The sequence below is a fragment of the Myxocyprinus asiaticus genome, chromosome 8 (assembly GCF_019703515.2).
Source record: "Myxocyprinus asiaticus isolate MX2 ecotype Aquarium Trade chromosome 8, UBuf_Myxa_2, whole genome shotgun sequence".
Lineage (NCBI taxonomy): Eukaryota > Metazoa > Chordata > Actinopteri > Cypriniformes > Catostomidae > Myxocyprinus > Myxocyprinus asiaticus.
The window spans coordinates 47,477,391-47,495,242 of record NC_059351.1 but is presented as its reverse complement, the minus strand read 5'-3'; the positions used below and the strand labels follow the sequence as shown (position 1 = coordinate 47,495,242).

Here is a 17,852-nt window from a genome sequence, read left to right as displayed (position 1 = left end):
TTTGTGTATTTGAGGTATTGTTTTATTTCAGAGATGATATTATATTTTTGCAATGTACATAAATATAGTATTGCATAGTTATTATGTTGGGTAATTACCATATTCATGAGAAAAATGGGCACTTGGCAAACTAAATTTCTCACATTTTATAAATGCATTCAAAATATATGTTAGCCTTTTTAGAAACTGAGTACTGAGAAAAGGTAACATTGTAAAGGAACTAGATTTATAGTCAAATTACTTTTTAATTATTAATTTGACTATGTACTGCTTCTGCACTAGTAATTTTCAAATGTAAGTTTTATTGTATTGAACAAAAGCATAAAAAGCAAATAACATTATTCTTGTGAAGTGCAGTTTTCTGGAATTATTCATGCTAATAGATGCAAAAGCATAGTGAAAAACACTTCTCATTGTGCAGCATTTGTTTACATTCAAGCACACTGGCATCTTCACAGCTGTCCTGATGTCTTTATACAAAATACATACAAATGCATTTTAATAAATACAAATTCTATTAAATGAATAAAGCAGAAACATATATAATTATCATCAAACCACTCCCAAACAATTTACAACTTAAATTCTGTGTGCTTTAATGACAAACACAGAAATTCTCAATACAGTAAAATTTAGATACATTAATTGCTTAAGTGAAACACATGACCAAGATATCACAGTAAATCTGATCGCATCAGTGTCTATTGATTTTCTTAAGGCAGAATCCAGCCAAAACATGGATGATTTGTGCAATGAGAGCTTCTCAGCCGTAAAGATCTGTGAAAGTCTGACTCCTGTTGAAGGATAAAAAAAAATGTATTATAAACAAAATAAACATAACCAACACCATCACTAACTGATAATATAAAACTAGAGTGACAAATACATTAGTAGTAATGTAGCCATGCATAGTATTTCCAAAAATGAAATAAGATTAAGAGATAACATAGAAACTGAAATCACTGTTGGGGCAACAATGGATGTTGACCTGCTGAAAGTTTATGTGATCCTGTTCCTGATTATGAACAAAATATGGCCTGTCACCCCAGCCATCACATTCTGAATAAAGATTATTACAGGTGTGTGCAGACTGCATCTGAGCACACCTGTTGGGGTGGTGTGACACAAGCAGAGAGTCAGATGAGTTGTGATCAGAGCGTTCTGGAGACCAGGATTTATGAGGGCTCAGAAAGCGATGACGGGAAGGGGATAAGGAGCGCATAGTGGAGGAAAGGACAGGATATATCGCTGAGAGACCCTGCCTGTGCAGCTCCTGTACTGCACGCTCCCTGAGAGAGAGAGAGAGAGAGAGAGAGAGAGAGAAGGGGGAAAATATAGACAGACACAATTTGACATTCTAATCAAGTCCTTATGGTGAAAGGATAAACCATATATAAAATACATAATACAGTTCACACACACACAAATTCACTGTCACTAAGCTTTAGTGTCAACTTCTTGGTCTTAAAATCTTACTGTTTGGTCTTACGGTTTGTGTCTCACCTCTCATAGCACTCAGTGGACAGGTGTCTCTTTGTCATCTCAAGATCTCCCTCCAGCTCGGCTGATCGTGTCCTCAGCTGAGCCATTTCCCTACTCTGACAGCTCCTGAGAGAGAAAAGAGTGAGAGAGTGAGAATGAATGGACATATGTGCTGCTCTCTATGAGTCTATGTGTGCATATGTGTGCTACACTCACACTTTGCTGTCAGCCATGCTGAGTTTGTCTTTCAATATTTGTATTTCAGTCTGTCTTTCCTGAGAAGTGAGTTGTCTCTGTAGCTCCTTTTCTCGTGCAGACACCAGCAGGCTCTCCAGACTCTGAACAGAGAGACGTTCACTGGCCAGCTGCTTCTGAAACTGTTCCATCTCAGAACGGCATGACTCCAGCTCATGCTGCACCTGGATGTATAACACATTAATGTTTGCCATATACATGTCAGACAGGAACTACAGATTATCTACTTCTCTGGAGTTTTGTTAGCAATATGCAAAAGAGAAAGTACTGTGGGCAGTCCGAGGCTAAGATGCTCAGTCATGCCACTTGCCCAGTGGCTTAATGCAGTGATTCGCAAACTGGGGTAGGCGTACCCTGGGGGGCACTTAAGCAGATTCCAGGGGGTTATGCGAATAGAATTGGATAAGGCATCAGTCTCCAGAGCTGGGGATTTTAGGTTCAAGTCCCATCTGGGACGTATCTGAAGGACTAAATTTAAGTGGGTGCAGCAAAATTAACTGGGTAATTTGCAAAGCTGCTGGCCAATGAAAGTGGAACGCACTTTCTCTTCTACAGTGCTCTGTACAATAAGCATCAGTTATAAATGTTTAGATGTGCCAAACACAGAAGGCCCAGTGGCCAAATGGATAAGGCATAAGCCTCTGGAGATGGGGACTGTGGGACAAACTTGGGTGCAGCAAAAACACTGTTTTTTTTTCTCTCTTTTTTTTTTTTTGCCAAGCTGCAAGCCAATCACAGTGGAACTGCCTTTCTTATGTTTCTGTGCCAGTGTTGTGTACAATAAGCATAAGTTATCGCACAATCAGGCCAATTGCAAATAACCCAGTGGCCTAATGGATAAGGCATCAGCCTCCGGAGCTGGGGATTGTGGGTTCAAGTCCCACCTGGGTTGTGTCATAAGGACTACATTTATGTGGGTGCATTAGTTTAATTTGCAAAACAGCTAGCCTATGACAGTGGAACTGACTTTCTTATGCTTCTCAGCCAGTTTTGTATACAATTAGCATCGTACCATCAGTGATTGACTGTGGCCAGTCCAAGGTTAAATTGCTCAGTCATGCAACTTGCAAAAGCCAAATGGATAAGGCATCTGTCTCCAGAACTAGGGATTGTGGCCTACCTGGCTTTAGTATGAACTGCTAGATTTAAGTGAGTGCTGCAAAATTAAGATTAATGTGCATTGCAGCTAGTCTATCATATTGGAACTGCATATCTTCTGCTTCTCCGTCAGTTTTGTGTGCAATAAGCACCAGACTATCAGTGAACAGACTTTGGGAAGCATGAGGCTTCTTTAAATGTGTGCAGCAAAATCACCTGGGTAATTTGCAAAGCTGCTTGCTAATCACAGTGGAACTGACTTTCTTATGCTTCAGTGCTAGTATTGTATACAATAAGCGTAAGTTATCGGACAGTTGGCAGTCCGAGGCGGAGATGCTGAGACAAACCAGTGGCCTAATGGAAAAGGCATCAGCCTCCTAAACTGGGGATTGAGGTTGAAGTCCCACCTGGGTTGCACAATATTAACTCTAGAAGACTTTATAGATATTACAGCTAAATTTTCTGTTAAAGCATGATTTTCTGTAAAGCTGCTTTGAAACAATGTGTGTTGTGAAAAGCGCTATACAAATAAAAATGACTTTACCCAACTTGACTTGTGTGAAGGACTACCTTTAAGTGGGTGCAGTAAAATGATCACATTAATTTGCAAAACACCTAGGCAATCACAGTGGAACTGCCTTTTTTATGCTTCTCTTAAAAAAGTCCTCTTCAGGTCCCACCTGGGTCACATTAGAAGGACTATATTTACTACATTTACTTCATTTACATTAAGATTAATTTGCATTGCAGGTAGTTAATCATATTAGAACTACATACCTTCTGTTACTCCATCAGTTTTGTGTGCAATAAGCACCAGACTATCAATGAACAGACTGTGGGAATCATCTCAGCCTCTGGAGCTGGGGATTGTGGGTTCAAGTCCCACCTGGGTTGAGTACTTTAAATGGGTGCAGCAAGATCACCTGGGTAATTTGCAAAGCTGCTAGCCAATCACAGTGGAACTGCCATTCTTATGCTTCTCAGCCAGCTACTGGGCAATATCAGACTGTGGGCAATCCAAGGCTGAGATACTAAGACATGTTGCAGTTGGAGGCCCAGTGACCCAATGGATAGGATATCAGCCACTAGAGCTAGGGATTGTGGGTATAAGTCTCACCTAGGTTGCTTATGAAAGTCTTCCTTTAATACCGTAAATGCACCATCATTTTTGTAAAGCTGTACTATAAGCTAAGTGTTAGGAACAGACCTTTAAGTCTTATGTACAGTGTAGTAGCTCTGAGCTGTTAACTCAAAAGTTTTCACTACTGTGCCATTTTCATTGTGGAAACAATAATGTCAACCAATGTTTGTGATATACGTGTACTCTAAGGCACAGAGGAAATGTTAGCTAAATGTAAAGTTAAGTTTCATACACACACTCTTTCACATTCTCCACAGTAATAGAGACATCCTGAGTACTCACAGCCTCTTTGCTGGCATCCAGTTTGATGCAGAGTTCTCTTGTTTTTTCCAGGTCAGACTGCACCTGTGTGTGCTCAGTCTGGGCCTGCCGGAAATCGTCCTCCAAATGAATGAGCTTTAGATTCAGCTGAGACAGCTGACTATTACAGCTTCGCTCTGCACTCAATGCCTGGACACAGAAACAAACAACCTAATGAGATATTTAGTTAAAACATTATATATTTATTTTATACTGCATATTAAGCCACACACTAAATAATTATAAAATAATTGCACAATACAAAACTGAAACTCATTGCCCCTATGCACATTAAAGACCTGGACAAATCGCAGACTAAGTTTATTGAAGCATCTGCTATTAGTCGCAACATATCTCACAAGTGTGCACGTTAGAAGAGCATCAGCGATGGTCAGCGATGATCAGAGGCTTTTAGTCGCAGAGTACAGTAATTGCAGACCTAAAACATGAAAGGGCGATGAACTTCAGTCTTGAAGTGTACACTTGGCTAAAAATGAGTATCTCCTGGATATTAACATCATAATTATCATCACCACCAATATCATTATGACCAAGTGGCTGACCTCTTGCAGGCTGCTCTCTAAGCTGCCTGCTCTTTCTTTGAGACGAAGTATCTCTGAGTTAGAGTTGCAAAGCTCAAGACGGAGTTCAGTGATGGTGGTTTCAGCCTGTCTGGCCTGTTTTTCCAAGCTCTCCACCTGAACAGATGCTTTCCTTCGAGACTCTTGCAGATCCCTGCACTCACCCTCCTAAAGAGCAGCAAACAAGACTATAATCAAAATTGACTGGAGCCTAAGTATGCCAATGACAATGAAATACTATCACATTTACAGACAGTTACAAAGAATATAATTGTTGTCCATTTAACACACCTTTTGTTTAAGTGACTCAACCTTAACAGACAGCAGATCTTCAGTGCGTGAGATGTCAGCAATGTGATCATGTACTTTTCCCTGCAAGTATTCTATTTCCTGATTAGCTTTCTCCAGCTTGAGCTGTAGAGCCTGAAATGTAAGAAAGAAATACTTGGTTAGGGGACATTTCCACCAATATACAATATATGCATGTGGCAAAACGGATAAGGCATTAGCTAAAGTGGGTCACACATGAAGGTCTAATTAAGTGTGTGCAATGAAAAAGAAAGATAGATCATACATTTAGAGAAAGACAGAGCTTCAGATCATCAAAAGCTAAACATGTTAATTTACATTGTAAAAACTATTAGCAACCAGCAACATTTATATAAAGTATGTCTGTCCCTCAAGGAAAGATTAGGTAGAGTGTTGCTTCCTTGCAATGCCAGCAGACTGTGACACCAATCAGTCAATACATCCAGCAGTTTTAAGCTGGACTTGTGGAGACATGGTTAAACATTGATATGAGCAGATAGATGCGTTCTCCCTATCTGGCCTGGGATATGTTAATTAAATGAGTAAATTTGATCACATGAGAGGTCTTTCCTTATTTATTGAATTACCCCTGTAAAAAATGGTACCTGCTTGTCCAGATGTGCTTTGTCATGGTCGTCCCTGAGCTTAATATTCTCCTTCAACAAGGCATCTTTGACTTTCATCATTGCAACCACCTCTTTTTCAGAGTCTGACATCTTCCTCTTCAGAACATCCAGCTCTCTTTCTTTGCCAATCACTGTCTCCTTCTGAGCTCTGGAGATAGTACGTCACATCATCATTGAGGTGGCAGCATGTGGGATGGTATCCATGATTGTAAATTCAATACCATGAATGTATTTGACCAAATGAACCATTTAAGGATATGCATCCTATGCATCATGTTTTTAGTATTTAGGAAATGTTTTTAGTATTATTTACACTGCGCAAACTATATAAATGGGAAAACCACAGAAAATAGCACACAAATTCAATCTAGGATATGATACAGTCTGTACTCAGGCAGTTATTGCACTACAAAGAATAAAAGGAACTACAGTCAGTAACAACTGTTATACCAAATTATTGCTAACACCCAACATTACAATAATTTCGAGAAAGGCTAACCGAAGTTGACTGTGGGTCACATTCTACATCACTAACAATTTGCACAGAAAGTTCCCGGTAACAACCACTTTATATACAGCGATGTACCCATTGATAGACCATTTAAAAAAATCACAGGGGTATCATTCTGTAATTAGCTTATACCTTGAGAAAAATCATACAGAAAGCTATACATTATACAAAGCTTTGGTAACTTTTCCCTACAAAATGGTTTAGCTTTCCAAGGTCAGAAGTAAACAAAAAATGAACCTAAACACAGAACTCACATCAGAGTTGTCTCAAGATCCTCAGATCTCAGCTTCAAACCCCTGATGGTTTTCTCCTGAGAATAAACAGTGATTTTCATCCAGTAAATATACATTGTAAATGATAACACTTTTCATGATACACAAACAATAAAGTTCTACTGCATGCAAGTGGGTTGGTCATGCAAAGTGGCATCCGACAAACTGATGAGAGACTCTGTATGAGTCAATGTAAATGTGTTGGTGTGTGTTACCTTCTCATTCAGCTGGTTATTTGCTGTGCAGAGCAGATCAGTCTTCTTCCCTAGCTGCACCTGCAGTGTGTTTCTTTGCTGGTCCAGCTCTGAGATTCTACCCTGCAGTGTGCTAACATCTTCCTGCAGAGCAGTCACCTGCCTCACCAGAGACTCTGATACACACAAAGAGACACAGACAAATCAAAAGTTATGATGTGTATCCAAAATATGATATAACCTCTTGTTGTACATGTTGGCACAGTATCATCTCAAACATCTATGCCTGAATTAATGTAACGGTTTCAAAAACTAACAGACTAAATGTCTTCTATTCTCACCATTCTTCTCATCCAGCAATTTGTTTTTCTCCTGAATGTTTTGCAGCTCTCCAGTCCTGCTGGTCAGTCTCCATTGATTCTCACTCAGAGAGCTTTCCATCTGACTGTTTGACAGTCTGGTACGCAGACACAAAGCAACAGCTAACTAATATTCAACACAGACATGTAGCAGTTGTTCATATTTTGTAAATCACACTAAGGTGACGTGTTACCGATATTGTTGTGATTCTTAAAGTTAATGAACTTGCATCTAAAGGAATCAAATATGCATTAAGTAAAGTTTGTCAGCAAATCACAAACCTCTTTGCTACGATCTATAACCATTTCAGATTCTTCATTGCACTCTTTTAAGAATTAACTAGTTAATAAACTAGTAAACCCAAACACTTGCAGTATTGCCTTTAGCACTGAGCATTAGAGTTGCTATTGAATCCTGGTGTACCTGAGACTACTGCACTCATTCCGCAGACGGCTGAGCTCCTCATCGCTGGCGTTGAGTTTTCGGCCAATTGTGTGAACTTCCTCCTCCAGACCAATCATAGTCTCCCTCATCTCAACTTGCCTGCCCTTCTGGTCCCCCCGCTCCTGCTCCAGCTGGGACACAGACACACCACCACCACCAGTTAGGGATAATGACACTTGTCCATTACAATAACTGTGCATTATGTTTTGATGAGGGTTTATGATTTTGATTAACTGATCTTTTATTTTTTTGTGTGATTGCTACTGTTCTTTCCATTATTTAGTTATATTATGACAATAACTGTAGTCAGAGTGTAAAATGGAACAGTATAGTATAGTATAGTATAGTATAGTATAGTATAGTATGGTATGGTATGGTATAGCACAGTATAGTCATAATTTATTGCTACTGTTATTCACATAATTTAGTTAGATTTTGACAATATTTTTTATTCTTAGTATAGTATAGTATGGTACAGTGCAGTACATTACTGTACAGTACAGTCCAGTACAGTATAGTCACAATAGATTGCTACCATTTTTTCCTATGCTTTAGTTAAAGGAATATTCCAGGCTCAATACAAGTTTAGCTCAATCAACAGCGTTTGTGGCATAATATTGATTACCACAAAAATTTATTTTGACTCGTCCCTCCTTTTCTTTAAAAAAAGCAAAAATCTTGGTACCTGTGAGGCACTTACAATGGAAGTGAATGGGGGCCAAATTTTTCACATTAAAATACTCACTGTTTCAAAATTATAGCCACAAGACACAAACAATATGTGTGTAAACATGATTTTGGTTTGATAAAATTGCTTACTAACCTTTTCTGTGTAAAGTTATAGCCACTTTTACAACTTGGTTACCATGATGATGAAATGTCAACAAACCCTAAAATGACGATTTAAACAACTTTACAGCTCAAATAATACACAAGTTTTAACAGAAGAATTAATGCAAGTGCTTTTATAAAATTATAAGCTTCACATTTCTGTGTTTAAACCCTCCAAAATTGGCCACATTAACTTTCATTGTAAGTGCCTCACTGTAACCTCTATGTTTTTAAATGAACTTTTGTGGTCATCAACATTTTGCCACAAATGCTGTTGACTGAGCTTAACTAGTATGGAACATTCCTTTAAATTATAAAAATAACTTTAGTCAAATTAAAGTATGGTACAATGTAGTACATTACTGTATGGTGCAGTACAGTACAGTACAGTATAGTATGGCATGTTATGTATGGTATAGCACAGTATAGTCACAATTGATTTCTACTGTTTTTTTGCATAATTTAGTTATATTATGATAATATCTATAGTCTTAGTCTAGTATAGTATGGTATGGTACAGTGCAGTGCAGTACAGTACAGTATAGTATGGTATGTTATGGTATAGTATAGCACAGTATAGTCACAATTGATTGCTGCTGTTTTTTGCATAGTCTTAGTCTAGTTTAGTATGGTACAGTGCAGTACATTACTGTAAAGTGCAGTATAGCATAGCATAGTATAGCATAGCATAGTATAGTATAGTAGAGTAACAATAGATTGCTACTTTTTCACATAATTTAGCTGTGAAATAAATTAGTTTAATATGACAATATCTATAGGCTTAGAACAGTATAACACGATACAGTGCAGTGCAGTATAGTCACAATATATTGCTACAATTTTTTCCAATTATTTAGTTATGTTATGACAATAACTATAGTCAAAGTATAATATGGTACAGTGTAGTAAAGCATAGTGCAGTGTAGCGTAGTGTAGTATAGTATAGTATAGTGTAGTGTAGTATAGTATAGAACAGTGTAGTACATTACTGTACAGTACAGTACAGTATTGTATAATATAATATAATATCGTTTAATATAGTCACAATAGATTGCTACAATTTTTTCCCTATAATTTAGTTATATAATTATGACAATAACTATAGTCAATGTAGTATGTATACAGTATGGTACAGTGTAGTACAGTAGAGTGCAGTATAGTATAGTATGGTACAGTGCAGTACATTACTGTATAGTACAGTACAGTACAGTATATTGTAGTTTAGAAACCTCATGCCACATCACGTCACTATGGTTTAACAACTGTATATTATAGATTACATTTACATTTATTCATTTAGCAGACGCTTTAATCCAAAGCGACTTACTAATGAGGAATGCAGCAAAAGCAATTAATCCTGAGGAGGCAAAAATATGAGAAGTGCTTACAGTTGTCATCACTGGTCAGATTACAGACAGATTACAGTATAAAGATGGAGCTCTTACTGTGAGTACAGCAGCCTGCAGGTCCTCCACCCTCTGCTCCAGGTGAGCTCTCTCACTGATGGCCGTCTCCTGAGAGATCTAAGGCAACGTTCAAAGGAAACACACATTCACTCAGCGGGCTAAAAAAAGCTCTCTCTCCCGGTATCATTGCTTCCCTCCCCAGTGAGATGACTCAATTCATTTCTGAGCGCTAGTGAGGAGCTCAAGTGCGTAAGTGGTTTTCCTTCAGTGCTCCTCAATAACATCTTCATCAGACGGAAACAAGTGAATGTGAAAACACATGCATACACCTGTGAACAACATCTTATCCAACAATGACAATGGATTCAGGGTATCTTAACATCTGACAATGAGCTTGTAAATTGAGATGAGCTCTCTCTCTCTCTCTCTCTCTCTCTCCTCACCTTGAGTCTCTCTCGCAGACTATCTCTCTCTGTAGACATGCGGTGGAGGTCCGATGTAGCCTCATCCCGTTCAGCTTCCAGTCGTTTTAGGATACTCTGAGCGGTCACACTGTTCTTGGGCCCTCGCGCCGCCTTTGACTTCATCACTTCTCGCCGTAGAGCAGCTATTTCCTCTTGAGCCTGCAGGGGGAGATAGGAGACAAGTGAGGCCACATTGTTTACTAAATAAAAATGTAGTGCCCATTTTCATTTATATGTACGCTTTTGGCAAATGCTTTTATCCATAGTGACTTAAAGTACATTTAAGGTCTACATTTTAAAAGCATGATTCCTGGGAATCAAACACACAGCTTTTGAATTCCTTGAATCATGCACTGCCAGTTGAGCTACAGGAACTATGTTAGTATTGGGTAGTCTGGTTACATCTAAAGTGACTTTTGATATATTTATTGCATGGACAGTCCCTATGGATGAACCAGCATTGACCTTTAACCATTAGGCTAGACCACCACATACACAAATTTCCCTTTAACCAGAGCACTCATTCACAATTTTGAAGATATACAAATAGTTAATGCAATTTATACCTAGATTAACTACATGATTTTTTTTTTAAATTGCTTTATATTACCTCAATCATTCCCAGACATGATACAACAACATGATACCAAGCTCACAAGACTTCTGGAAGCTTTGGTGCTGTCTACCTGCTGGTAGTGCATTCTGGTTTTGTCCCGTTCAGCTGTGAGCACTTTAACGTTGCCCTGGGTCTCTGAGAGGTGGCGCTCGTACTTCTCCAACATGTTTTGCAGCTCATCTCTTTCTCGTAAAACCCTTATCAGCTCTGAGTCATAAGTGCCACTCTTTAAAAACAGAGAGAGATATAGACCGAGAGTTTTTTACACTGGCATACCACACTCCAAATACAAAACCAAGTGATTATGGTATGACTTTGAATTAAAAAATTCTAACTAACAGTCTAACCGTTCAGTTATTGATGTGAATGAAAAAAAAACCCCACCAATCTCACTAATACAATTTAACAGTACTTTAACAGGTGAGTGTCTGGTTGGACTCCTGTGGGTTGATGCCCCTTTGACGGGGCTGGTAGAGCGACGAGCCCTCAGCATCCTTCTAACTTCCTCAGCCTCCTGCTTGGACAGCAACTGAATGAGCAAGACTCCAGAACTTGCTCTCTAACTGTGCATGGAAATGAAAAAGTCAACAATGATGGTAAAACAATGTCAACGTTTTTATTAATTAATTGTGTTGAACAGAAGAATGCACAACTGTAAGAATTCAAAATCTTTTCTCAACATTATTTGTATTTATGGAATACAGGGTGGTTCACTGGATGTCTCACTGGACGTGTCGTTTACGTCTCACTGAACGTCTCACTGGACGTGTCGTTTGGGTCTCAATGAACGTCTCACTGAACATGTCGTTTGCATCTCACTGAACGTCTCACTGAACGTGTAGTTTGCATCTCACTGAACATCTCACTGAACTTCTCATTGGACGTGTCGTTTGGGTCTCAATGAACGTCTCACTGAACATGTCATTTGCGTCTCACTGAACGCGCAGTTTGCGTCTCACTGAACATCTCACTGAACGTCTCACTGGACGTGTCGTTTGGGTCTCAGTGAACGTCTCACTGAACGTGTCATTTGCGTCTCACTGAACGTCTCACTGAACGTGTAGTTTGCGTCTCACTGAACATCTCACTGAACGTCTCACTGGACGTGTCGTTTGGGTCTCAATGAACGTCTCACTGAACATGTCGTTTGCGTCTCACTGAACGTCTCACTGAACGTGTAGTTTGCGTCTCACTGAACATCTCACTGGACGTGTCGTTTGGGTCTCAGTGAACGTCTCACTGAACATGTCGTTTGCGTCTCACTGCACGTCTCACTGAACGTGTAGTTTGCATCTCACTGAACGTCTCACTGGACGTGTCGTTTGGGTCTCAATGAACGTCTTACTGAACGTGTAGTTTGCGTCTCACTAAACATCTCACTGAACATCTCACTGGACATGTCGTTTGCATCTCACTGGACGTCTCACTGAACACGTCACTGGACATGTCGTTTGCGTCTCACTGGACGTCTCACTGAACATGTCATATGCGTTTTACTGAACGTCTCACTGAAGGTGTTGTTTGCCTCTCACTGAACGTATCACTTGAATCCGGAATCACTCACATCATGCAAAACAACATGAACATAGATCAAAATATCACTCGAGAGCAAAAGACCACACGATCAACATACTGTAAAAGGTTTCACTGTTATATATTTATATATTTGTTGTATATTTATGTGTGTGCGCTCCAATAAATATTGATTCAGCATTATTTTCTTTTTTTCTATTTTTTTTTCTTTTGGAAAAAACATTCTAGTAAATATACAGTGGGATTCACTAGTGAAAATGCTTCTTCACGCCATTGTGAAGCATTTTAAACTCTTTTATAATTTAATGCAAAAGTTTTCATTACAAATTATATTATCAGAATAACAATTTCAGTAAAAGGTAGTTGTGTCGAAGGTGTTTGTTTCCCCCGTTAAATTGTAACAATTAGATTTAGGCCTAAATTTAGCATGTTCTATAAGATGACCTACAATCTAGGGCAAGAAGACTGTAACTTCTCCACGCTGTCATTTGATGTTTATAAAATGTGTAAAATACATTTCATATAATTCTTAATCAAGTTTTTTATTTTTTTAATAAAACACTAAACCAAATATTCCATGTTATTATGTATTTTTTTCGCAGTTAAGTTGATTAATTAGATGATACATAAATAATGACAGACAAATCATTATCCCAGTAAAATTGATACATCTGAAATAAAAAACGTATTCTATGAATTACATACAGGCCTATTAATAATCCATATTTAGACACAGTGTTTAAGACACCTATTTTTTTTATTAAAAGTTTATAAAACATATGGGTGGGTGGCATGATTGCGACATCGCCCGATTTTAGGGTTCCACCCACTTCCGAAATCTCTATTTAACCTATGGTAGTACTGTATGTAAATGTAGTAGCTTATGTGTATCTAACTGTATGTTATGTGAAGCTCAAAATGTGTTTGACAGCCAGTTGCACCTCATGAAATTTCAATGTGAAAGTAATGAATACTGTTCTATATTTGTTGCATCATCTCTTTAAATAAATGAAAAATGAAACATCCAAATTTATCAGAATATATTCTATTATTTTCTCATTGTCTTGAAAATGTTTTGAAAATTTGACACATTCTGGGCATTTTGTGGATCCATTTGTGACCACCCATACGAAACATGCTGGATCGCTAAAGACCCGCGGTGTGTAATAATGTTTGCCGAAACACCCATTAAAGGGGTCATGTCATGAGAATTCAAATGTTCCTTGATATTTTGACATATAAGAAGTCTTTCTACTATAAAAACATACTGTAAATTTCAGAACTCAAAACTTAATCCCCAATACAATAAAAGCATTTACTGAAACCAAGTTGCCGAAACACCTCCTTCTCTGCATCAGTATATTAGTGATGTCACAAAGGGTACTCATTAATTCATGACCGACTCTACAGCATAAACATCAACGCCTGCTTTACATCATCGCACCCTTGGCCCCACCCACTGGGGGGTCAGTTCATAAAGAGAGAGTGAGAGAGCAGGACATAGGCCTTCTGCTTTGCTTCTTGTTGTTTTGTGCATAAATTGCTCAACAAACTGTTCTTTCGCCCATCTGTGCTATTTTTAATTGTTGGTCTAATTGGTTAATGTAAACACACACTAGATGGACATCTTTCACTGTTTTGATGCGTTTCTGGCGATGTGCACCTCAGTGCAGGATGATACTGTAAACTGGATGTGTGCGTCTTCTATGGTAGACAGCATTATTGAATATAATGGATTCTATTGCTTTTGACGTGACGCCCTCTCGCGTCTGATGTAGACAGCGTGTGAGTGTTAACAGCTGTGCTTGAGATTAACAGTTTAATATATTTGGATGCTATGTGTTGGATCTGTGTCATGTGTAAACCCTGAAATGTAGCTTTATAATATTGTGGTGGGGTTGTTCATTCTCTGTCGATTGAATTTAAAATATGGCTGTATTTGAGGGGCTGCACGATGTTAGCCAATCAGAACAGTGGGCGTTTACGTTGACGTTTAAAGGAGGAGCTGAAGCCAAAATCTAACCTTCAGACAGAAGGCCAGAAATAGGGAGGAAAATGGTCATATATTACTAAATTATGACTGTTTTGGTGAGAAAAAAAAACTTTACTACCATTATCAGTGGACCTCAGGGAAAAGTATAAAACTATATATAAAAAGGGCAATTCATGACCCCTTTAAGGGTTAAGAAAGTTGTGCATGTGGCGAAAAACATACCTCCACCTACTGTTCTTTCATATCAGCAAAGTTCAGTCTGATACAGTTCTGAATGCTTCTGATCCAGTGTTGCCCTCTGCTGGGCCTCTTCTGTAACTTCAACCCACAAAAATAAAAACTTTAATAAAGAATGTTTAAGTAGAGCATTTGTGTGCATAATATCTTACAGTACAGATGACTAACCTTTAAACCTGTTTTTATTCAATGTTTTACCAACAATCAATTTTGAGCTGTAGTTTGATCCCCCTGTTTATCAAGACACATGTTACGATTTACTATGTAAAGTTATTGATAGTGATATTGAAAATATCTTCCAATTCAGCATTACTAGGTTGTCTGTTAATAATACACATTGTCTGAATCTACAAACAGCAAGTTACCTAAAGCAAACCTTGTAAGTTAATTTATATTTACTGATTGTAACGTGGCAGAGGTTGCCATGGTAACTGAGATACGGCTGCACATGTCATTGAAAAAACTCGAGCACAAGATAAACACAATTAAACGTCTTAAACTGTCTAGTGCAATATAATATCGCATATTCTACAAGACTGTAGTTGTAGTTGTAGCTGTAGACTGATAATGGTCGCAAGAAAATTCGCTATTTACTCCAAAAGTGTTATTTTATTGCATTGACATCAATGTATATTTTACAACAAATGGCAAATAAAATCATTCGCAGTTGATCTAAAATTCAGCATTAAAGTCAATCTCAACCTTCAGTTCTAGCTTTGAGTCTGCACGACGAAATCTGCAAATAAACTCTGCTTTCATGACAAAGTAAGTATGTTGTCTGTGTAAATTTAGCACAAGTTTGTATGCATTACCTTTTGCTGTGTCTGGTGAATGTAAAGGAATTAATCTCAACACAATCTCAAAGCTCTTTACCCTGAGGGATCAAACGTCCACACTGACCAACCACAGCACGGCATTAAACTGCAAGTCAAGATAAACGAGAAACGACAAGCACTCACAACACGCCTTCTTCCTCCGTTTGCGTCCGTTGCCTTGACTACATAGTTGAGCACGCGCACGCGCAGTTGTTTTAAAGGTATAAAGGCGCGTTCATTAAATTGCGATGCATAAAAACAAAAATAAATATAAAGTAGAATTATTATTAATAATAAATAAATGTAAAATAGCAAATTATGAGGACATAACCAATAAAAAAAAAAAACATGTTTCAAATGGTTTACTAAAGGGGGGTCTGGGTTGCTCAGCAAGTAAAGAGGCTGACAATCACCACTGACGTCACAAGTTCCAATCCAGGGTGTCCTGAGTGACTCCAGCCAGGTCTCCCAAGCAACCAAATTGGCCCGGTTGCTAGGGAGGGTAGAGTCACATGGGGTAACCACCTCATGGTCTATAATGTGGTTCCTGCTCTCGGTGAGGTGTGTGGTGAGTTGTGCGTGGATGCCGCAGAGAATAGTGTGAGGCCTCCACATGCGCTATGTCTCCGCGGTAATGCGCTCAACAAGCCACGTGATAAAATGACAGTCTCAGAGGCTGAGACAACTGAGATTCGTCCTCCGCCACCCAGATCGAGGCGAGTTAGAGCACATTGGGTATTGGGCATTGGGGAGAAAATAAATAATAATAATTTTCAAAAAACAGCAGATTGGCACAATGTTACAGACAGTAATATACATGAGGGACCATAAATACAAACTATAGACAAAGACCTTCTGATAGGGAAGCCTACAAGGTTAGCATAGATTAGCGCAGCATGTCCGTCCCATAGACATTCTATGGTGGTACACTGGTGAGGAGACGAGAAGCCGTTCTCTTTGAATGGATGTTTATGGAGGAGATGCTTCACAATGCTGAATAAACCAATTTTGTTAGGAAACAGCTCATCATTTAATGAATTAACCACCTGTCCGCTAATCTTCAACATGTTGTACACTAAACAATCCTTTTGGAGTGAACTATGTGTGAAGTTTACTATGATAAATTGATGTTTTATAAGAGAAGTCACAATATTATAATGCATTAAATGTTTCAGAAACAGATATTTAAGTCCTTTTTCACTAAAAATTATCCTCCCTGCCCAGTAGGTGGTGATATGCATAAAGAATGTGGAAGTGAAAGTGGAGATTTATTGTAATAAAGGACTTAAATATTGATCTGTTTCTCACCCACACTTATCATATCACTTCTGAATATGATGACTTTCTTTCTTCAGCAGAACACAAATGAAGATTTTTAGAAGAATATCTCAGCTCAGAAGGTCCATTCAATGCAAGTGAATGGTGACCAAAAGTTTGAAGCTCCAAAAAGGACATAAAGGCAGCATAAAAGTAATCCATACGACTCCAGTGTTTTAATCCATATCTTTAGAAGCGATATAATAGGGGATAGTGTCTGGGTGAGAAACAGATCAATATTTAAGTCCTTTATAAATATTAATTATCTTCCCTGCCCAATAGGTGGCGATATGCAGGATATAAATCGCTATAAACAAAAAAAGAAGAATGTGAAAATGAAAGTGGATATTTTTGGTGAAAACAAATAAGAAAAAAATGACTTAAATATTGATCTGTTTCTCACCCACACCTATCATAGCTTCTGAAGACCTGGATTTAACCACTGGAGTCGTATGGATTACTTTTAGGCTGTCTTTTTGTACTTTTAGGAGCTTCAAAAATTTGGTCACCATTCACTTGCATTATGAGGACCTACAGAGCTGAAATATTCTTCTGAAAATCTTCCTCTGTGTTCAGCAGAAGAAAGAAAGTCATACACATCTGGGTTGGCATGAGGGTGAGTAAATGATGAGAGAATTTTCATTTTTGGTTGAACTATCCCTTTAATCCTCAATGATTTCTGTTCAAGTATTAGTGCTGCATGTATTTGAAACCTTTTCATGCAATTCAACACTGAAAATCTGCAATATCAACGGATTATCTGCAATATCTGTTATGTTCTTATTTGAATGAATAGAAACAACCGTTTTTAGACGCCGTGTATCGTTTAAAAGAAGACTCTAGACACTTGCGTTCTGCGTTTTTTTTTTTTTTAACGCAAGAACAAGTTTGGTGTGAACAGCGCCTTAAGTGACAGACATCCACGACAGCAGGCGACAATAAAGCGCGAGCTGTAGAACAGAACACGCTGGAAGAATCCGCCGCTCCGCGTGAACGCGCACAGCAGCAACACAAATCCACTAGATTAGAGGAGCCGCGGCGCGCGCAGGGGGCGCACACTTCTCCAA

General features: G+C 38.4%; 1 protein-coding gene and 1 non-coding gene across 2 annotated transcripts; one reads left to right on the top strand and one right to left on the bottom strand.

Moving 5' to 3' along the window:
* Positions 1 to 334: 334 nt before the first annotated feature.
* On the bottom strand, positions 335 to 14,691 carry LOC127445255 (testis-specific gene 10 protein-like). Its single transcript, XM_051705177.1, has 17 exons — positions 14,639 to 14,691; positions 11,303 to 11,453; positions 10,961 to 11,116; positions 10,254 to 10,433; positions 9,850 to 9,927; positions 7,553 to 7,704; positions 7,111 to 7,226; positions 6,791 to 6,945; positions 6,558 to 6,613; positions 5,772 to 5,940; positions 5,149 to 5,280; positions 4,840 to 5,025; positions 4,259 to 4,426; positions 1,699 to 1,901; positions 1,504 to 1,608; positions 1,107 to 1,289; positions 335 to 794 (listed from the first exon to the last, which is right to left on the bottom strand). The coding sequence occupies exons 2-17, from the start codon at positions 11,381 to 11,383 to the stop codon at positions 764 to 766; spliced, it is 2,151 nt and encodes a 716-aa protein (XP_051561137.1). The 5' UTR covers positions 11,384 to 11,453; positions 14,639 to 14,691; the 3' UTR covers positions 335 to 763.
* Positions 2,557 to 2,629, top strand: trnar-ccg (transfer RNA arginine (anticodon CCG)). Its single transcript has one exon. It is a non-coding gene; the product is annotated as a tRNA-Arg (tRNA).
* Positions 14,692 to 17,852: the final 3,161 nt, after the last annotated feature.